Raw genomic sequence first — 22,085 nt, 5'->3', positions numbered from 1 at the left:
AAAACCGGGAGCATCTCTGACAAGTTAATTGGACTGATCTTCATTGGAAAATGGTAAGTAATCTAATTGTATTTTCCCTTTATATCATGTAATAATTGCTCGGTATTAAAAGCTAGAATATATATAAAAAAAATATAATAATCATTTCCATCTATATAACTAAGAGAGGATAATTTTTTCATTTTCCAATCCGCTACCAGAGGTGCCAAATTATTAATATATGATACAGAGGCGCAGCTATTAAGGGGCGGGGAGGGGCGCCCGACCCCCCGAAATTTTTTTTGCGATGTAGGGGATATATTGTTTCCATTTAAATTTTTTTTGATATACTTGTTTCAACCCCCCATTTAAAAAAAAAATTGTGTTAGGAAAAAAAAAATTTAGATCCCGACCCCTCAATAAAACATTTTAAGCTTCGCCACTGATATAATATGAACAAAGTCTAAAGATTTGCCAGATGGCGATATAGGCATGATTTTCATCTAACTTTTGTCACCACATGTCGACATCCAAAAGAAACACTAGTTACTTCGTATTTGTTTTTTTTATCCACAACATATTTCAAGTTTAACGAGTCAGTAATGACATTTCAGTTTCATAATAACAATCGTAATACTATCAATAATATACATGCAAAAGGTAGTTTTTACATATAAAAAGGTCTACATTTAAATTTACTAATAAAGAATATAACTTTTTATACAAATTAAAAACAACCTATACGACTATTAGACAGAACCTATGATATTTTAAGAACAATTTCATGTATATCTTTGTCAAACCCCAAATATTATCATATATACTAGATTTTAGCCCCGTGTTTAATACACGGGATTATGAAGTTATCAACATTAAATGTGCATTAATTATGGTTTAAGTTTAAGTTACTATATACTTTAGACTCGTGTCCAACATTAGACACATGATTTACGATATTATTAATATTGGATTTTCATACATTAATTTAATTCATAAAAGCTTATAATTTTGAAGATATATACAGTTCTAAGTGTTATACTTTGCAAGTTGTAGTACAATTATCACAGGTTCGTCACTGTCATTATTATCTGAGACATATTGATGAATTGTTTGTCGTAATCATTACACAAGCCACATGCTACAATAATTTATCTATTATAGAATTTTTCAAAACCAGTTGTACTTATAATGTAATATTTTTTAGAACGACATAACTCATAATATCATATTATTATCAAAGATAATTAAGAATTAAAATATAAACGTACTTGTGATCATGTACTTGACATTCAAGTACATGTAGTTGATCATGATGCGAGTCCATAACACGAATAAGTTTATTTTTAATCACCCGCCCTATGATAATTAGATTACAATTAGAGTTGTTTTTAATATTTTTTTTATAACAATTAGAACTCTTGATTTGAGTGATAATTGTTACTATAAAAGTTTAAATATAAATACATTTTGTAACCTTTTTTAAAAAAATTTAAAAATCCATCTCAAGTTGATGGCTAGAAATAAATATAAATTAAATATTCAAGACTAAAAAGTGTAAATTATTGATGGAAAACAAAAAAGTGTAATTAATGAGACTTTTTCATTTTTACATGTTTTTTTATATGTGTAATGAAAATTACTAAAAAACTTCAAAAAAGAGATGTAGCATAATTAATTTTAAAATCTTAATATATTTACATTAAATTTTATATATGTTTAATTAATTAATTTTATATTTACATGACAAAACGTACTATATATATATATTAAGTATTATTCTATTGAATATATATTAACTATTCTTTTGTTTAATATACGTTAACTATATTATTTGTTTATTATATTAGAAATATTGGTTAAAAAAGATAAATTTGTGATGAAAAATAAAACAAATGTAAATTAAAGTCAAAATTGAAAACAAAAGTCAACTATAATAAATCGATGATTGTAATTGGTTAATAAGCTATTAGTTCAATTGTCTTTTAGTATATATAAAGATAAAGATATATATATATATATATATTTATAAAGAAGATATTAAGTTAAGTGAATTCCGTAAAATTAGTAAGGACGTTAGAAGAATCAAAAATAAAAATAAAAATAAGGACGTGTATAAAGATTTAGATCTTAAATATGTTTGTTTTGATATGTTATAATTAGATAGGGGTTAGTTATTGTAAAACAATTTTAAAAGTAAAACAAATAAGACAAGATTTTGACCCTTAGATCATGATAAAATTGATGCACGGAGATTCACATATATATTGATACACGATGATTTTAATGATGCACAATGATTGTTAGTGAAGAAAAATCTATTGTTTTATTTATTTTACTTTAATACTTGTTTTATTTTACATAGAACCTAATTAGATAAACTCCATGTAACTATGTTATTATTAATTAATTTATATTTGGAATTGAGATAGGAATGGATCTTTCAAACCGTGTATATTTAATTATGTTAATTAATTTATACAACTATTTATGACATCAACAAATTTAAATTATAAGAAATCAAGTTTTGTGATTGATTAATAAGCTATTAGGTAGTTGTCTTTTAGTATATATAAAGATTCAAAAAGTGTATCAAATTATTGAAAGTTACCTGAACAATATTGAAAGTTCGATGAGTAACCAATGCAATAAAAAAGTTTATGTTTTAACCGTGTACAAAATTTGAAAAGTTCAATAAGCAACATGTTCAGTAATAAAGTTTATGATGTAACCGTGTACAAATGGAAAATTACATTGATGCACTAGCGATTAGTACGTCCCTTAATATATATATTCGAACAATGTAACAACAACATAAATTGTCAGTAATTACAAAATAGGAGAATCGGACAACATAAATACTCTTAATCATAAAAGGTCTCATATTCGAGTTCTCAACTCTAAGCATTTTTGAAGATGGTCAATGGTATTTAATTTCCACTTCTAGAGTGGGCCCTTTTCTAGATCTCTCGGCGTACATATTTCTCATTAGAAAATATAAATTGGGATCTATCTTGCAAGGGATTTTCTGTCCAGTTAAAACATTGTATGCACGACCTCCTGTCATTTGTAAACAATAAAATGAATGTAACAAATCATGATATTTCTGCACTACTAAATTAAAATGAACAATCACCATAAAAATTGCCGAATACCGTTAATGAATAACATATACGAGCAATGGGCGAGTTGGAAAACTGGTGGTATGATTATATTTTATTTGTGTTGGTTACCTTACATAATGAATTAGACTAAAGGGTAAACCATACAGGGAGGTCATGGTTTAAGTTTCAAATAAAAATATTAATTTTCTCTATTGGTGTGAAGATGACCGGATATACTAGTGAGTCTTGTTTAAAAAATAAAAAAAATCTATGCAATATATGTCACGCATTTGGATCAAGTCCAAACTCCAAACGGCTCTTAACGTTTTCATGTTTTGAGACAGATTAAATATAACCTGGATAGATACGCGACCCAAAATAAAGGCTCGCACTCATTTTGCCAAGGCCCATATCTATATAACTTTTTTTTTTATAGGTAAGGACGTAAGGTAAGGTAACTAGGTAAGTAACATTTGGCCCAAATGCATAAAATATAATGGTGAGTGTCTGAGTGATGCGCATTCTTATATAGATTCAAATTCAAGCAAGTGAGTTTGTAATTATAGCAACTATGTTATTTCTAAGCTATGTTAGGAGACCAATGATAAATTTTAAATCCAATCTTTTGTTGTTGGGTTTTACTTCAGAGCTTAATTAAGTGCTAAAACTGAAATTAAGTTACCTACAAAATTTAAGTTGTCAAAAAAAGGTTGTTTTGTAGATTTTGAAATAAATGTCAAGAATTTTTCGTTTTAAATGTATGTCAATAACAAAAACCACATTTAGTTAATACAAATAAAATGAATAACAAAGTAATTGTCTTCTCAATGTCACGGTTTTTCAATTACGTTAAACTGCTTGAAGTAACTTTAAAACAAAATGCAATTTTATATATTTTAGTTTCAAGAAGACTCGTACAAAATGTTGTGGTGCTTAACACATTATAACTTAACCCAAGCTAGCCATGGCGTTTGGTTTGGGATATGTCGGATCGTGCAAGGTGTACACATGTTTGATAACAAGTGAATTAATGTCAGAATGTGTAATTAAACAGACAGTGCCAAACTCTGCACCATGTGATTCCCTTGTGCCTTGTCCATGCCAAATTTCAGCATCACTTCACACCCCCCGCCGTACTATCTATCTATATCTATCCATATATATGTTCAATAACTATGTATCTATCTACATATACTCTTAATCTGTCCAGCGCCTAGACTCATCTTTAGAAAGACTAGTTTATGTCAGCTTTATATCAGCAAAACCTCAGCAAAAGACTAATCAAGCACTACTCCCCCAAATAAATATCAGGACTAGACTAGGACTCACCATTTATAACACTAACTCCTTAAACACGTACCCCACACACTAATCTAAAAGTGTAATAATGTTGATACTTAAACAGATGGAGCATATTTTATATTTTGCTTGCTGAATATTAAAATCATATTGATTTAGTTACTATTAAAGTTTTCAAGTAAAATCGATTTTATCAAATGCATATTAGTATGATATAATACCAGCTGTCACTTTCTAGGAGCAGTTTGAGTTCCAATCTTGCCAGAGGCATAATTGAATTTGAGTACTTGACTTACCTTGATACTATCATTGCCGAGGGTTATATGGGTACCAATTTGGTGCATGAGATCAAGCGGTTCCTATCAGTCTAGCGTTTTATTTTGTTAACATAATATAACATATATTTTGAATATCCGAATTAGCCAAACTCATTATCTGTGTACTTTATATTAGTTATTCTGTTTTTACACAACACGTTAACTCTAAATAATTGGCTCACATACAGATGTAACATATATGGTGAACCTCTTTCCATACTATATATGATGATGAATGCGATATAAAAGTAGTAGCATATTCGTACGAAATGAATATTTGGAAAATTTACATCTCACAATTTTCTAATATCGTTATACGTTTTAAAGTTAAATATACCACTAAAATACCGTTCAAAATAAATAAAAATACACCACTAAAATCATAGCTTGTAACAAAAAATTGATAAAAATCTGCAAGTATCAAACACTTTACAGAAGAATCCTTTTGGCTAGTAGTATGAATGGTCATAAATCTTAAACAAAAGATGATCACATAGTTAAAGTCAGAACTTATGTTAACATTTGATAAGGATCAAACATGTGATTATCGTTTATTGACATGTTAAGAGATTATAATGATGCCACATGGCCATCCTTGTAGGGTGCCAAATGGCACTTACTGGTTCACCATCATATTTAGCCCCCCAATTGCTATACATTAAGACAAAAGTAGTCTAGAATTTTGGCTCTTTTGTGTTCCCCCTAACCCTCATACATTACCTTATTCCTCAGTCATCTTTCTAAATATATCTTCAAACAGCATCACAAAACAATAAAACCCCATTTGGAAACTTCAAATCTTTTCAGACAAAACTTGCAAAATATGGACCAAAATTTTGGTTCACAATGTAGCAGTGGGGGTGAATCTGGTTGGACTTTCTACTTGGAGAAATCCAAAAATGTTGTTGACGATGAAGAAGAAGAAGAAGATGATGATTTGTCAATGGTTTCAGATGCATCTTCAGGTCCACCATATGTTCAACACCAAGAACAAGAATGTAATAATACTTGTGCTTTTAATGAATACAAAAAAGAAAAGATTGTAAAAGATGCAAAAAAGATTCAAGATTTGCCTTGTTATATTGATGACACCTCTAGCTCTTCCTTCTCTGACTTCTCTCATGTATTCCGCTTTCTTTCATTGTATCTTCATGTACTATTGCTACTTAAACAAAGTGTTTGACTTACATAATTATCATAAAAATGTTTAATGATTGTAAGTACTGATCACAGGTGGGAGATAACCAAGATATAATGAAGGGTGATAACGTTATCGTAGATTATTCAAAGGATCAAATCAAGAGTAAATCAAGATTGCAAGATCAATATGGGCTTTTTGACTCCTCTGTTTCTGCCACTCAATCGCAACAAAACCAGTTATGTCCAACCTTTAAAGTTTAAAATATGCAATATTGTTCATATCTTTGTAAGAACGGCATGTTTTGCCCATATGGTTATGAAAGAAGGAGATGCCGTTGAGGCGTTGAGCCCATAAATGCCAAATAATAGCGGATAGCAAGTTAGAGAAATATGCTTTGTATATCTTTTGAAGGAGAATCTGTATCAATATATCGAACTAGTTATGTCATTACTTTTGTTTTATTGTAAAAAGAGTGTAAATTTATATCCGAAAAAATGGTTATTGAGTAGCAAAAATCTTAGGCATATAATGTTTTTTTTAAAGGTGTGAATTACTTGCGAATGTCAAGAAGCGTTAACCGAGTTTGTGTTAGATAGCCCCTAGTTGAGCAGATTTCCTTAAATAAATCCCTTGAAGATGAAAACCACTTTGCCAAGACTTGAACTGAAAACTGAGTTCCAGGTAAAACCTCAACACCATAACCAACCGACCTTTAGGCATATAATGTAGTCGTACTATATTTAAATGGGACTTGTCTAAGGTCACACTCATTTACCCTCAAAATTCTATAAATCCCTTTGACCTACTCGAGCTCATTTACCCTCGGAACACAGCATACTGGACTGTCTTAAGCCCACTCTGTATCTCCCAACAGCGATCTTTTACTCAAATAGCTTTTAGAACTCATTTAACCTTTTGCCACAATCAACCTTAATATATATTCGTGCGGACCAGTATGAGTTCTAGACCTAAATTTCATACACGATAAATATGACAATAAGCAAGGTTGGCATCTTCTAGGAGAAAGAACCCACATGCTGAAAATAGAGAGTAGGTTTCCATAATGTTTTCAAGAGAGGATGGTATTTCAGGTCTTTGAGTAGTTGAAACCATAACCAGTTAAACTGGTCTAAGGTAAGCTTCCGCATCATATAAAAACTCCAAATAAAAATACACTGGGGCGTTTCACACTCAAAACTAAGGATACGATCATGTACTAACCAAACACACAGATGAGTTTTTCATGGTTAAAAGCTTCATAGAACTAAAAGACAACTTACATACTAGCATCCAATAAACAATCTTCTTATGAGTGACCATATACATATGCATTCCACTGGCTATACTATTTATTTAGACTTTGGAGACATTTACTCCAGAAGCCGTTTGCTTTTGCACCAAAAAATGGCAATAACATATAAGATGATGCTGCCAATTGTACCACCACCCACAGTCCATAGAAATTTCGGCATACCAGCATCCTTCTGTGCCTGAGTGTCACTAGCAAATAATTCAATAGTAATGTTCATTCCAAACACTCCAGCAACCACCACAAATGCACTCACCACCAGAGTTGCAGTTGTTAACATAACACCCATTTGCAGAAGATGATTCTGCTTGTCATCGAGCATAATGTTGATGTAATCTTCTGTGTCGTCCACATACTCCCTCAGCTGCACACAAAAACTACAATCATAATCTGAATGGAAATTCAGTCACACCTTCCTTCACAAATGATATAAAGTGTATTTCACAAAAACTAAAATTGTCATTTGTGAATCATACATACCGTAGATAGTTTATTCAGAGTACCATCAATCTGAACAAAGTAAGCCTCCAAAAGCATTTCAAGTTCCTCAATATCTAGGTGCTTGCTATTGCCGCTCCGTGTTGTACTAGTTCGGGTCCCACGGCTGTCTCTCCCAAGTGTATTAGCTCGATAAGGATGTTCATTTACATCCTCATTCCCATCAATTAAGCCCTCAGCAGGAACTCTAATATAATCAATAAAAAAAGCCATCAATATCTCGGAATCAATTATAGCAGCATAACAAGCAAATATTTAATCATGACACAAACCTGTCCTCAAATTCTGTTTGGAGAATCTCTTCATCCATGGCATCTTCTTCATTAACAAAAGAAGACGAAGAAGAATTTTCAAGTTGTTGCTCCAGTTTGTCAGTCAAATACATTTCAGCCATATCGCCGTCATCATCCAGCAATTGTTCTAATTCATCCCTAACCTGAATTAGCATGAATCCATCATAAGAACTTCTCAAGAAATAATCTGATTCTTTAAAAACCAATACGAAAGCAAACATGCAATGACCCATTTTGACCTGAACCCACAAACCTTTTGCACACGCCCAGTGATAGCAACCAGGCGACTTTTAATTTGACGTACACGTTCCAGATTAAGAGTACTAATCTTTGAGGTCAGCTTATCCAGTGCTGGATGTGCTTCTTGCTCCAATGTCCTTGCCTAAATTAGTATAATATGACAATAAAGTAAACTCCCAAAGAACATCAAATGAAACATATAAATTAGTTTAGATGGAACAAGAAAATAGCCGTAAAACCTCTCACTCACTTCATTATCCAAGGAACTGCAAGCTGCCTCGAGGCACGCCTCCAGTGCAATGAACTCAAACGGAAGAAGTTTTGGTCCATCCCTCTTGTCAAAGGAATGTTTTCCATCAGCTTTAACCTCCTGACCGCCACTCTCTGGTGTATTGGCAGCAGCTACTCTTGGAGGACTAACTTCTCTTGACCGTGGCTCACCCAAATCATACAAATGTGTCCAGTCAGTATCACCATCTACCATTTCCTCCTAAACAAGTTATAACATCATCAACAGACCATGTATATTAGCCACAATCTTCCGATACGTGATTTCACAATAACGACACTAAAATTCAACCTTGGATCAGCAAACCAACATCGATTCGTGCATTAAACGAAAAATTCAGAGATTGGATCGAATACCATTCATCAAATAGCATATCATTTGTTTGTTACAAAACTATATTCGATGCGCCACGTCATCAGTTTTACAGATTATAAAGCGTCACATACATACATAAATACATACATACATACAATAACAATAATTTAGAATACACATACTGCAATAAATTCACAATTAAATTAGGGCACAATCAAAATTTAATTAACAAAACAATATATATATATATAAATATAAATATAAATCGAGAATAAACCTGAGAAGTAGCAGTAGTGGCGTGATGATGACGCAAAATACGGCGCTGAAGCTCATCGACAAAAGGAGTGACAGAAGGATCTTTAGAATTCAACAACAAAACTTCTTGTGCTGTAATTATAGCTTTTATATGTTCCAAATTTATAACTATCGCTCTTTCTCTACCTAACACTGTTGACGGATACGACAGGATCGGGTCAAGTATCCGGAGATCGCGGGCGGGTAGACCCGTTCGGCGCATGATAGCGTGTTTTCCAGCTTCGATGATTTGAGCTTGGCCTGTGGAATCTAGAAGTAGCCATGGTCTTACTCCTGTTGCCTTTTTGCGGAGGCCGCCTGGTCCTGGGATGTTTAAATGTGCGGCGGTGTCTTCCGGTGTGACGGCGAATGCGACGGCCACCGGTGGATGAGTGACTCTCATTGTCTTTTTTTCTTTTATTTTTTTATTTATTGATAGATTTTGGTGTCACATGTTTATTTAGGTAAAATAAAATTGAAATATTTTGGTAACGAATCAAGTAAAACTTTGAAAGGCTAAGCCAATTACTTATCTATACTATATTATAAAGCAAATTTTTCTTATATTATAAAGCAGGTTTTTTCTAGATTTTCAACATTGAACTTGAAATTTTCAATATTGATTTTAAGTACTTTTCTAAAATGTCTCTCATATCTATTCTATATTTATCTAAAATAACTATAATACCCTTTTTCTCTCCTCAAATCTCAACCAATCATTTTTTTTTCTCCCCTCCATAAATCATTTATTCCTCCAATTTATTCAAAATCTTTTATCTCAAAAACTGTACATCAATAAATTATAAAAATTGTATGGGTGTTCTTAAAATTTCATGCTCTTTCATTAGAGATGTCATTCGATATACTTTCGACAAGTTTTTAAATCCGAGGGCGGAGCCCGTACGGCTAAGGCATTTGACTATCATATTCTATGACATATCAACTCCTATAACCTATCATACTCTTTGACCTAGGTATCACTCCACCATCTTACCGCCGCAACGCACAGGTACTTGCTCTCGTACTGTAATTATGTTGTTCTATCTGAAAATTTTCTACAACTTCAACTTAATATAAGGCTAATTAATCTAAAACTAAAATTTAGTATCTAAAAAATTCTACAATTTATTAGGTTAAATTTAAATTATACAAATTGAAATACTTCGTATAGTACAATCTAATATTAATAATTAAATTAAACTTATTAAAATTGTAAAAAGTCTAAAGTTTGAAAGTCTAATTTTATGTAAATTAAGTTTTGGTAGTTCAATTAAAAGAATTAAGCTTTTTAATTGGTATATTAAAGTTTAGAAGAAATAACTTTTATTAATATCAATGTACTAGTCGATATGTTGGTTCAGTTTGTTGAAGAACACATTAAAAATGTGGCAAAGAAGTAGACCGTTTTTTTTCTTCCATATGTGTATGTATGTATATCTAATATAATGTTTTTGAATTAAGAAGGTGTTTGGGATTGAGTTATAAAGTGATTATTTGATTATTGCGTTTGTAAAACGCAAATAATCTACAAAAGTGTTTGTATGAAAAAGTGATTATCGGCTATGAAAGCGCAGTTTTGGAGAAGCATGTACCTACATCCTTTTTCAAAACGCAGTTTTGAAAATGCATAATCTATCTTGAAAACGCAGATTTTATTTTGTAATCCCAATACCAAACATCCCCTAAATATAGATGTGATGTGACATGATCAAACTGTATTTTAATGTGTTGGGTTGTAAAAATTGAGTTTAATGTGTTTGGACTAGTTCAATATGTCAAATTGAAGATTGGGTTGGAGAAGGCCTTTTAAGACTATATGAATATATGATAGCACTATTAGCACTCCATAAAAAGACATTTCCATAAGCAAGTTCACATAGTTGCTATGAATAAATCCTTATACATAAACTATATAAAGTGATGTGCATACATAAGCTTAAAACCAGAGCCGGCTTAATGTTGTTGATGACCTTAAGCGATGTTAATATTGTGTGCCTTTTTATAAAAGGTATTAATAAAAAAACTTTAACGTTTATTTGAGCTTGAGATGGGAGCTTGAGATGGACAAAAGTTAACAAAGTAAGTTATAAATGATAGGGTTAAAAGAATATATATTTAGTAGCACTAAAAGGGAACAACAAAATGCGAACACATCGTAAAGTTATATTTTTAGAACTGTGAATTTCCACTTACATCAAATAAACAATGAAAATGAAAATAAAAATCATGCACAGTGCCATAGTGGGTAATAGATAAAAACATGTTCTATTTATAAAGGGTCTAAATTGGTAAAATCAAAAACAATATGGCCTGGATGAAATTTAAATAGAATATTATGACATTAAGTAATAATAAAGTATAACTGTACATTTTTAGTCATCTTCAACACTTCTTCATTCCTCCATTGAAATCATATATGAGTTTATGAATTTTTTTTTTCTTTTCTATTTTGACCTCAATAATCAAATTTTAAGTATAAGATACTTAGTTTATTAATCAAAAAACATAGTATAGTATCACAAAATCATCAAAAAGTAGAATATCCAAGCTCGAAAAGCTGAAAATTTGGGGCCTTCATTAAGTGGAGGCCTTAAACGACCGCCTAACCTAAGTGTACTGTAGAGCCGGCCTTGCTTAGAACATAAACCTTATATTGAATTTACAATCAGGTAGCTTGATCTTGTTAAGCAATTCTTTAACATAAATCATTGGAGCAGATTATATATGACTAGTGAGATGAACGGTGTATTTTTCACTTACATGTATGCGGCTTAATCAAGGTATACTCGCAAGATGTTTACCTAAGGATGTCCTAACTGAAAACCTCTAGGGGGGTATCAAGGCCCTTGACCATTAGGCCACCTTGGTGGTGGTTTTATAGCATACGAGAGCAAGTACCCGCGATTTGCGGCGGTGAAATAGTGGTGGTAATTCCTAGGTCATAGAGTATGATAGTCAAATGCCTTAGCCGTACGGGCTCCGCCCTCGGATTTAAAAATTTGTCGAAAGTATATCGAATGATATCTCTAATGAAAGAGCATGAAATTTTAAGAACACCCATACAATTTTTATAATTTATCGATGTACGGTTTTTGAGATAAATGATTTTGAATAAATTGGAGGAATAAATGATTTAGGGAGGAGAGAGAAAAAAGATGATTGGTTAAAATTTGAGGAGAGAGAAAAGGTATTATAGTTATTTTAGATAAATATAGAATAGATATGAGAGACGTTTTGGGGAAGTACTTAAAATCAATATTGAAAATTTTAAGTTCAATGTTGAAAATCTAAGGAAAATCTGCTTTATAATATAGTATACATACATATATTCATTCATACACGGGTTGTTCTTTGAGACTTTGGAGCGCTTACTCCAAAAGCCGTTTGCTCTTGCACCAGAAAATGGCGATGCAGTATAAAAAGATACTACCCGTTGCACCACCGCCTACAGTCCATAAAAACTTAGGCATACCAACTTCCCTCTGTGCCTCAGTTTTATCATCAAACATATCAATAGTAATATTCATCCCAAACACTCCCGCAACCACCACAAATGTGCTCACCACCAGAGTCGCGGTTGTCAACATAACACCCATCTGCAGAAGATGATTCTGTTTGTCATCAAGCATTATGTTAATGTAATCCTCTGTGTCATCAACATACTCTCTCAGCTGCACACAAAAAAGACACAAAATGCATAATTATAATCTTAATGGTATCTCAATAACCCAAATCCAATATAAAGTTCATTTAATCATTAATGAATAACACATACTGTGGACAGCTTATTCAAAGTACCGTCAATATGAACGAAGTAAGCCTCCAAGAGCATTTCAAGTTCCTCGATATCAAAGTGCTTGCTATTACCACTTCGTGTGGTACTAGTTCGGGTCCCTTGGCTGTCTCTCCCAATTGTATCAGCTCGATAAAGATGTTCATCAACATTCACATCTATTAAACTCTCGGTAGCAACTCTAACATAATATATAACACTAGCTAAGATTCTTTTCAGATTAAAGCATAGCAGTATCACAAGAAACTGATTAGTCAAAGCACAAACCTATCATCAATTTTTGTTTGAAGGATCTCTTCATCAATGGCATCTTCCTCGTTAACAAAAGAAGACGAAGAATTGTCAAGCAGTTCCTCCAGCTTGTCAGTCAAATACATTTCAGCCATATCTCCGTCATCATCTAGCAATTGCTCTAACTCGTCCCTAACCTGAATCAATATTCATCCATCATAAACATTTGCTTTGAAGTTATATGAGCTTAAACCAAACAACCAACGGACCTTTTGAACACGTCCTGTAATAGCAACCAAACGACTTTTAATCTGGCGAACACGTTCCAAATTAAGAGTACTAATCTTTGAGGTCAACTTATCAAGTGCTGGATGTGCTTCTTGTTCCAATGTTTTAGCCTAACTTAGAATACAATGACAAAGATTAAAAAAAAGAGCAAAAATTACTTCAACATATAAAAACTGATTCAGGCAAAAACAAACAGATGAAATGATGAATTAACCTCTCACCTCATTATCCAAGGAGCCGCAAGCTGCTTCAAGGCACGCTTCCAATGCAATAAACTCAAATGGAAGCAGTTTTGGCCCATCTTGTTTCTCAAAAGAATGTTTTCCATCAGCTTTTACCTCCTGACCATCACTCCCTGCGATACTCGTGCCGACTCTTGGGGAACTAACTTCTCTTGATCGTGGCTCACCATCCACCATTTCCTCCTAAACAAGTTACAAAAGTTTCAAAGTTATCAATTTGTAAACATATCGGATACACAATAGACTGATTTGAAGTTGAAACAAAATAACTAAACGTGACTAGTTAAATACATTTATATAGTCTACAATTTTCATTTTCAAGCTAAAAAAAGATAAAAATTCCGGAAAAACTACTAACATGATCAGAAGTAGCAGTGATAGCCTGATGATGACATAAAATACGACGCTGAAGCTCATCGACAAAAGGAGCAACAGAAGGATCCTTAGAATTCAACAAAAAAACCTGTTGTGCTGTTATTATAGCCTTTATATGTTCCAAGTTTATGACTATTGCTCTCTCTCTTCCTAGCACCGTTGACGGGTATGACAGGATGGGGTCAAGTATCCGGAGATCACGAAGGGGCAGACCCGTGCGACGCATGATAATGTGTTTCCCGGCTTCTATGATTTGAGCGTGGCCAGTGGAATCTAGAAGTAGCCATGGCCTTACTACTACTGCCGTTGCCTTTTTACGGACAAGAGCAGGATGATGTATAATTATTGGAGGAATATTATTGTTTGATTGTGGGAGGGTGGTCATGATTGATTATTTTTTAGAAGCAGCAGTTGATTACTTGATTTACTTCTCATCAAATTTTATTGGGATCCTAACAATAATATTGGCCCTGTGTAAGCTGTTTCGATCGATCGATGCCACCGAAAGAATAAATTAATATGTACCAGCTGCATGCGTAGAAAACTACAAAAGACGGTCTATATGCATGTCTTTGTTATCACCGTTGTTAATTAGCAGCCCTCTGTTGTTAAGTTATATATCCCCAAAAAAGCAATTCTACTTTATAAATTTGGTTTCATTTCACCAATCACTATGAGCAATATATGTTTGTGACCGACTACACATGGTATATATGTATTTCTTTCAATTCCTTGCCATGCCACCAGATTTGGAGGAGATCCCTAGCTTGAAAAGTATTTAGTCTCGTATTTCTGTCAAATCTTCGTTACCTTCCTTTGGCTGAGTTTGCTTCAACCAACTTCTATGATGAATACATGTGTCTCATACATAGTCAAAGGTAAAGATGGCAACGGAGCATGAGACGGTATTGATTAGAAAACTTGAAAGAAAAATAATGAAGATAGTATTTCATTCCTTTAATGTGAATAGTACACCAACCAAACATGTGTTTTAGCCGCTCGTAGTAGATGATGGACGAGCTCGTCCAAATGTCCTTCGTGGAGGAAGTTATTGCTAGCGGGTAGTTCATGCTCGTCGTTTTCCTCCCCCCTTCCTATTTAAGAACTGATTCGAAGAGCATTGTGTGGGGCTGAGAGGAGCAGTAGTGTGAGGGGTTTAAATAAAATAGAATAAAAAATGGTGAGGAAGAGGCGGTTAGGAAGAGGCCTTAGTGTGAGGGGTAGTTCTTGAAGAGATACAAGCTAATGTGCCAGTGAGAAACCATATGCAACGCCCATATTCCAAATCAAAAGAAAAAGGGGGAAGAAAGATGGAGAGGTTTATTAGTAAGAGAAGACTAATTAGGACCAACATGAAATCTGCCCCAGGGATAATATTATGTAAGAAGTAGTATTACGTACAACAGCGATACTTTTACATGAGGTCCGTTACATGAGGTGCACTTCAATCAATACATTTATCCTCTTTTTTTAACCTCATATATAATTTCTCTGAAGTCTTAATCAATAAGCATGTAAGCAATCAAAACAAATTACAAACATATAATGAATATATATATTACATACAACATCAGATATAAACATCAAACTCGACAGTGGTCACTTACAAAGTATCATCGGCAAGCCACCTTATAAACATGTTCAAACATTCTTTAGGTTTGTATTCTGGAGCTGTGTGACCTCCTCCCTTTAATAATGACAAATATTATATATATACATAGAGAGAGAAAAGTCAATCTGTTGCTATTAGATACCTATATAACATCTCACATACTAGTTTTTTTTTTTAATATTTATTGTATAATAAATAAATGATTGACCCCATGTTTTTAAAAAAATACTAACATGTGGGAGTTTCTATACCCAAGCTTAGGTATCTAACAATCATATATTTCCTAACCTCATATATCTACTAATAAACTAAAACAGGATTGACATGTTCTTTAAACGACACGTGGCGTAATCCTTGATTGACACGTGTCCTTTTAATTTATTTATTATGTTAAATTAGCTTTTTTTGGTTGTATATAAATTCAATTACCTATTAGACTTAGAATTAAACTATAGCTATTGGCTTATTAATACAAAAGACATCATAACCTTATTTGATTGATTGTTTTCTCATTAATAAATTGTCTTTTTTTCTTTCTCAATTATTGAACTCCTATTACTTATATTAATTATAATAAGTTATTAACATTAAGACTTCAAAATTTTGAGTTTACCATCCGAAATCACAATACTATTTGTCATCATCCACTATGCTTACAAGTTTCGATTTTGATGTGGTTCTAAAAATTTAAGGTAAATCCAAAACTCTAACTAAACATATATTCTAATTATCATTACTGTTTATCGTATTTTAGTTTCGATCATCGATTTACTTTTACCAATTTATTTCACAATCACGAATCATGTATGAGGCATATTCGAATTTCTTTATGATACAATCTATATAACTATCGTACATCGTACGGGTATTAAGACTAGTGTGTATATATATATATATGGATGGAAAAGTGAATATGGTCACACACCCAAATTGGATTAAAACCCCCTCACATACTAAATTTTTATTATTTTTTTGTATAATGAATAAAAGATGAGCCCCCATGTTTTACATATGAGGGATTTTTCACCCAAATTGGGTGTGTGACAGCACCATATTTTTTCATAGAAAGAGGTTAAACCAATTTATATTTTTCATGATCTTATATATAACAAATAATTAGAACATTTACAAAATCAACGTACGAATTATCAAGTAGCTAGTAATAGAAAATTTTGGAGTAGATTTTCTCACCTTTACAGTAGCATATATTAAGCTGTAATCGGCACCATTTATGTATTTCATGGTGTATCTGCAAGAAAATGTATCAGCATTATAGTGTCTAGTACTATTTTTACTTTTAAAGCATTAATCTTGTCAAGGCTGTTGTGAGATGACAACTCAAACTAACCCCGCTACTTGTTCATCAACAAACCAGGGTCTCCAATCATCTATGACTGGCAAGTTTAGTGATTGAATCCAGTTCAACGTAGCCAGATATGAGACAAGCATGTCATGATCTCCACTGTTCAAATTAAGAAAGGAAATTAGGCAAAAGCTAATGGTTATGCTCTGCGCTCAAAATCTGTAATGCTACATGTATAAGGACAGTCACGGGCTATTACTTATATACAAGAGCTCGGCATTTTTTATCAGCAAAGTGTCTATGATAGCCAACAACACTCGGGACATTGCATGTGTAAGATGGGTTTTCCATAGAAGAAGAATCTTGTATGCTTTTATTGCAACGCACCCATTCAATATTGTTGAATTCCTGTTGGTTATGAGATCAGTTTTATACTTTAGACATGGTTATCATGAAAATGACTGCAACTTGCTGTTAACTACAAACCTCATGGATGTGAAGAGCTTCGCGCACATCTTTTCTATTAGCCCAAGCAGCTGTATATTCATCCTTGTCATCCTACAAATAAGTCTGGAAGTCAAATATTATAAAAAGGCATTACGTTTAAGAGTGATTGATTGATAAAAACTTTCTGTATGACCATCATACTTGTATTATCTACTGAAGGAAAAAAAATATTTTGTGTGTGGAAGGGGAGAGAGAGATATAAAGAGAGGGGAGGGGGGGAGAGTAATACTCGACACCATCGTTTCTGAACTTGAGGTACCAACCGGGCATCCAAAGAGGTTTTGTCAAAAACTCTCAATTCCCTCCTAGAGAGATTAGATCTTACGGTATTCGAAGTGTCACAAACAGGCTCTAAAATTTGGGCAGAGTTAATTCGTTCAAGACACTACAGATCAAAAATAAGAAATTGTTAAAATGAACATAAAAGCTGTAGATGAGATTATTGCTAATAAGTAATAACCCAAATCAGAATTTGGCTCTAGTACCTTATCTACCGCTTGAAGAGCATGTATGCACAGACTGTTGTTGGGATCTACATTCAAGTACTCTCCACCGCAATTTTCTTTAGCAGACTGCAAAAATGTAAACTTTAATTCATGAGCATATTTTAGGTTTCTTTGGTTCAAGCAGAAGCTCGGGAAGATGTAATAAAATGATGTCTGGGCGCACATTAGCCAGACAATATAAGTTCAAATACTCAAAGCAGACAAATCAAATGTAATAGATTCATTACCTGGTAGATTGCATCTGATAAGAGTGCCATACGATGAGCGAATGGGATTCTTGAATTATAGTCTCCACTTGTATCAGTTACAGGATTACCCACTGCATACCCCTAAGTTGAAAATGAATATTTTTTAAAATAAGTGGATAAGTCTTGGGGTTGGTGGCCCATTGGTAAGGTCTTTAACCTTGGGAGGAACCACCTGCGTTCGAGTCCCGCTTCCCACATTTATGGGGGTGGATTGATAGGGGGTTTTTCGAGAGTCCTAGGGGTAGGAGTAGAATAATATGCCGTTCAAAAAAATAAAGAAACAAAAAAAAAGTGAATAATTACTGTTGGTTATGGGTTCAAGTCTCATTATGGACATCAGTAGTGAGACTTCTCAGTTTATTAGCACGTAGACCATTTCAAACAAAAAAGGTGAATATGTGGTGCATGAAAGTAGCCATGGCAAAATGGGAAGGTCGGGTGGGTTTGGGACTTTGGGTAACAGGTCAAACCGAGTATGGGTCAAAAGTTTTCATTGAAAAGGTTAGTGGAACCTTCTTCTTATATCTTTATTTATATTTATTTTTGATAAAGGAAAAATTACCCCAGCAAAAGTAGAAATCATCAACATAATCATAATCTAGTGCAATTCTAATTAGCATTGTAATTCAGAAATAGAATAACCTGTCCTGACCAATAAGAAGATTGAATGATAAACTTGTACCTTGATGTTCATCTGTGGCTCTTCACCAATTTCATTTCCTATTAAAGATGGAAACAAGAAACTGAAACATATGTATCTTAATTTGTCTTTCTTAAGAGACTTCATTTAGTTCAAAGAAACTTGGAGGGCAAATCTTTTTTGGTAACTAGTTCCAATGCAGGGGACTAAAAGTCTTTGGGCATACCATTATAGATTTCTTGAACAATCAGTGGCACCATTATGCCACTGTAGGAATCACCACCAACATATAGTGGATTGCTGAGAAATTTAGGATGGTCCACAAGCCACTGCAAGGTAGACATAATAAGCAAATATCTTAGTTTGTTATAACACAGATGAATTGCAATTTGCTCCAATGTATAAATTGTGTCCATCGATTGGCGACAACTCTAATATAAATCATAAGCAAAAACTCTGTTTTGAAGGATTGTAATTGTGTTACATGTGTGTCTGTCCTCAAAATAGTACATGTTACTTATTTATGGAAAAACGGAAATATAATTATAAAAAAAAGGGTAATGGGGGGAACCCTAGCCCCGGTACCACAATTGGATACCTATCGACCCACCCCGTGTGAGCCATATAATTTCTTTCACCTGGAAAATAACAGTACCTTCCTCAGAAAACTATAAGCCAGCTTCGCCGATAATGTATCATTCGTGATGTAACTTTCAGGACTTTTTGCATAGGAGAATCCAGACCCAGCAGGCTGATCAAGAAATATAATGTTGGCCACCTAAAAGTAATGATTTCATTATATCAAAAAAGTCAGTGTTAACATATAGATATTGATAACCTGACATGTTTATTAGAAACGTTATGGGAAACATTAGTCATGAAATCATTACATCCTTATTAAAGTAACTCAGCAGAGCACATTGACGAAAGCAAAAAAAGAGGGTAACAATTACACACCTTTGTCCAACTGTAAGGGACTAACTCAAGTATCGGTTCTTCCAGAGTGGAGATTGCATAGTTAATAGTGAATGGGCCTGCACACATTTATAAAGCAGACATGCATTATTGCTGTAGGTAACAACAAAACTTTGTTTTTGAGCTTTGAGTGCTGCAATATATTGCTACTGATGAAAGGTTAGCAACATATTAAAAAATTTCTTCTTGCAATCTGGTATTTTCTGACTCATAAATAAAAACATTAGATTGTGAGGATTGTCTCCGATACAGAGAAACTAAAAGCCACTTTGGTAAAAAAATTACAAATGCAAGAAATACCTATTTCAAACATAAGTCCAGAAAGAGAAGTACAACCAGGGCCTCCAGTTAACCATATCATGAGAGGGTCATCTTTTGGGTTCCCTTCAGACTCAATGAAGTAGTAAAATAACTGCTCGTCGTCAGACGCTCCTACCCCGATGTAACTTCAACCACGTTGTTGGCATATAATATATATTCGCCGTAATTATAGACCAAAGTTAAAAAGAAGAGTAGTCATAATTAAATGGAAATTAATTAAGTATGAGCTTACCCAGTTTCAAGGGTGAATGGAAGATCACCATCCAAGCCTGGCAGTGTCTTGACCAAAAACTGCGACTTGATGCCATCCAACGAAACTAACAGAAGAAATACAGCAAACAACATCGGACTGAAATAACTGTTGCTGGGCCTGTGATAGTGCTTCCAAGGTGGAAGATGAGATTATGATTGTAGTCTCCTTTTAAACATATATGGAAAATGTTAACTTGTATTTAGCAAGGCTTAGAGCTCTAGACTGATTTCAATCGCTAGTACAGTTATATTATAATATCAATCTGCATGTGGAACCATCATTACACAATCAAATGAAGAAATCGCAACAACGATCAATGAAGAATGCTAGTTAATTGAGAAAGTCAACATAGTAATTTGATTAAGGAAATGGCATATGGCTTCAACTACAGTAGAAATCTTGTACATAGTATAACAGGAATATTGACAAAGAATGTTTCTTTAAGAATAAATATAATCATTTCCAAGGCGACTGGCCTAAATGGTAAGAGACCTCGTTTGAAACCTACCTCGATAAACGACCGTGGAAATACCAGTTAGGTCATGTACATCAGAGTCAAAGGCTCGACTTCAGCTGAACAGGACCCCTCTCGATCATGTTTTTGCTAGTATTATATAAAACAAATGCCCCACCCACCCCCAAATTTTCTCTGAAAAAACTTAAAATATCCTACACTACAGGCAACGGCCACTACCACCACTGGGTATCTGTCTAGTCTAGTATATCTAGTCTAGTACATGCCAGCTCTCCAATAATAATAATAATAATAATAATAATAATAATAATAATAATAAATTTATTGATTTTTAGAATAGTTGATGTAATCCGTATACTGTAGTATATATTTTTCCAAGGTTTTAGAGTTAGTATCATAAAATCTATTGATAGTTTAAAATTTATTGGTAGTTTATCTAGAGTACTAGGGGTTTAAGACTAGTTTAATGGTTTGGAAGAGCGAGTGAGAGGATTAGGTTTAGGATAGCTAGGCGACCTAAGGGTTTTTTTTTTTTTTATAGGTTGTTTAGAAGTAGATACTGCCTTGGCTCAATCGGGATCTTTTCAGGTTTTGTCATTTCTTATTTATATGTATGTTTGTCTTGGTTGTTTCTGACTACTTGTTCGAGTTAGGTAGTAGTTTGCTCCTTTTATGTGGTTTAATATGCCCAATATGGTTGCTTTCGTATTGGTATTTGTATTATCAAACATGTTTCTAAGATATCGGTAGGACTCATGATTGATAAACGTCCGACCCGCATAGTAGTCGAACCCAGCGGACAGGTATTTCTGCTTTTCAGATCCTCGGCAGACAGGTATGATTTTCTAAACATTTCTCATTTTCTGTCTTGCACTCCTTTGTGGCCGGAGGTCCCTATGGAAGCAGTCTCTCTACCTTTGGGTAGAGGTAAGACTGTCTACAGCTTACCTCCCCCATACCCCGCGCAGGGATTGAGTCCTGTTGTTGTATCATAAAATCTATTGAGCATCCCTTATCATTAATCTACAGTATCTAATATGAGTAATTAATGCTACTGCAGAGCAAAAGGAAGAAGAGAGTAAAAGATTTGGCGTACCTGATGATGACTTTAAGCGAACCGATGTTCATACTGGCTGCTAGCCTGCTAACCTCTGCTATTTGACTTTGACCAAAAAGTATATTACAAACTCAATCTATTCATATATTTTATATCAAGTGTTACATGACACAAACAAAATTAT

The 22,085-nt window shown here is 33.5% G+C and overlaps 3 protein-coding genes across 10 annotated transcripts in view; 1 reads left to right on the top strand and 2 right to left on the bottom strand.

Moving 5' to 3' along the window:
- The first annotated feature begins 5,406 nt into the window (after nucleotides 1–5,406).
- On the top strand, nucleotides 5,407–6,358 carry LOC122598560 (protein SOB FIVE-LIKE 5-like). 2 transcript variants are annotated; one of them, XM_043771153.1, is made up of 2 exons: nucleotides 5,407–5,819; nucleotides 5,930–6,358. In XM_043771153.1, the coding sequence occupies exons 1-2, from the start codon at nucleotides 5,520–5,522 to the stop codon at nucleotides 6,095–6,097; spliced, it is 468 nt and encodes a 155-aa protein (XP_043627088.1). In that variant the 5' UTR covers nucleotides 5,407–5,519; the 3' UTR covers nucleotides 6,098–6,358. The 2 variants fall into 2 exon arrangements, with proteins under 2 accessions (XP_043627088.1, XP_043627087.1); XM_043771152.1 differs by having other exon boundaries at nucleotides 5,407–5,849.
- A 712-nt stretch (nucleotides 6,359–7,070) lies between these two features.
- LOC122596273 (magnesium transporter MRS2-3) lies at nucleotides 7,071–9,539 on the bottom strand. The gene is made up of 6 exons (XM_043768823.1): nucleotides 9,059–9,539; nucleotides 8,428–8,667; nucleotides 8,191–8,319; nucleotides 7,917–8,080; nucleotides 7,627–7,831; nucleotides 7,071–7,510 (listed from the first exon to the last, which is right to left on the bottom strand). Exons 1-6 carry the CDS (start codon nucleotides 9,476–9,478, stop codon nucleotides 7,208–7,210), a joined length of 1,461 nt encoding a protein of 486 aa, XP_043624758.1. The 5' UTR covers nucleotides 9,479–9,539; the 3' UTR covers nucleotides 7,071–7,207.
- A 2,820-nt stretch (nucleotides 9,540–12,359) lies between these two features.
- The window catches only part of LOC122596335 (magnesium transporter MRS2-3-like), a 28,823-nt gene continuing 19,097 nt past the window's right edge, over nucleotides 12,360–22,085 (bottom strand). The window contains exons 1-16 of one of the 7 annotated variants that reach the window (XM_043768893.1): nucleotides 20,878–21,064; nucleotides 20,349–20,631; nucleotides 20,096–20,241; nucleotides 19,778–19,854; nucleotides 19,476–19,598; nucleotides 19,047–19,149; nucleotides 18,863–18,900; nucleotides 18,160–18,261; nucleotides 17,912–17,998; nucleotides 17,656–17,811; nucleotides 17,406–17,477; nucleotides 17,179–17,327; nucleotides 16,965–17,078; nucleotides 16,808–16,865; nucleotides 15,612–15,691; nucleotides 13,624–13,812 (exon numbers count right to left, since the gene is read on the bottom strand). In XM_043768893.1, the coding sequence (XP_043624828.1) occupies nucleotides 13,722–13,812; nucleotides 15,612–15,691; nucleotides 16,808–16,865; nucleotides 16,965–17,078; nucleotides 17,179–17,327; nucleotides 17,406–17,477; nucleotides 17,656–17,811; nucleotides 17,912–17,998; nucleotides 18,160–18,261; nucleotides 18,863–18,900; nucleotides 19,047–19,149; nucleotides 19,476–19,598; nucleotides 19,778–19,854; nucleotides 20,096–20,241; nucleotides 20,349–20,461 (1,509 nt within the window). In that variant the 5' untranslated portion in view covers nucleotides 20,462–20,631; nucleotides 20,878–21,064 and the 3' untranslated portion in view covers nucleotides 13,624–13,721. Of the gene's footprint in view, nucleotides 12,747–12,850; nucleotides 13,050–13,135; nucleotides 13,297–13,368; nucleotides 13,498–13,608; nucleotides 13,813–13,987; nucleotides 15,104–15,611; nucleotides 15,692–16,807; nucleotides 16,866–16,964; nucleotides 17,079–17,178; nucleotides 17,328–17,405; nucleotides 17,478–17,655; nucleotides 17,812–17,911; nucleotides 17,999–18,159; nucleotides 18,262–18,862; nucleotides 18,901–19,046; nucleotides 19,150–19,475; nucleotides 19,599–19,777; nucleotides 19,855–20,095; nucleotides 20,242–20,348; nucleotides 20,632–20,877; nucleotides 21,065–22,085 lie in introns of those variants that run through there. The other 6 variants (XM_043768894.1, XM_043768895.1, XM_043768898.1 and 3 more) reach the window with 6 other exon arrangements.

The sequence above is a fragment of the Erigeron canadensis genome, chromosome 4 (assembly GCF_010389155.1).
Source record: "Erigeron canadensis isolate Cc75 chromosome 4, C_canadensis_v1, whole genome shotgun sequence".
Classification (NCBI taxonomy): Eukaryota; Viridiplantae; Streptophyta; class Magnoliopsida; order Asterales; family Asteraceae; genus Erigeron; species Erigeron canadensis.
This window is presented reverse-complemented; position numbering and strand designations above follow the sequence as displayed.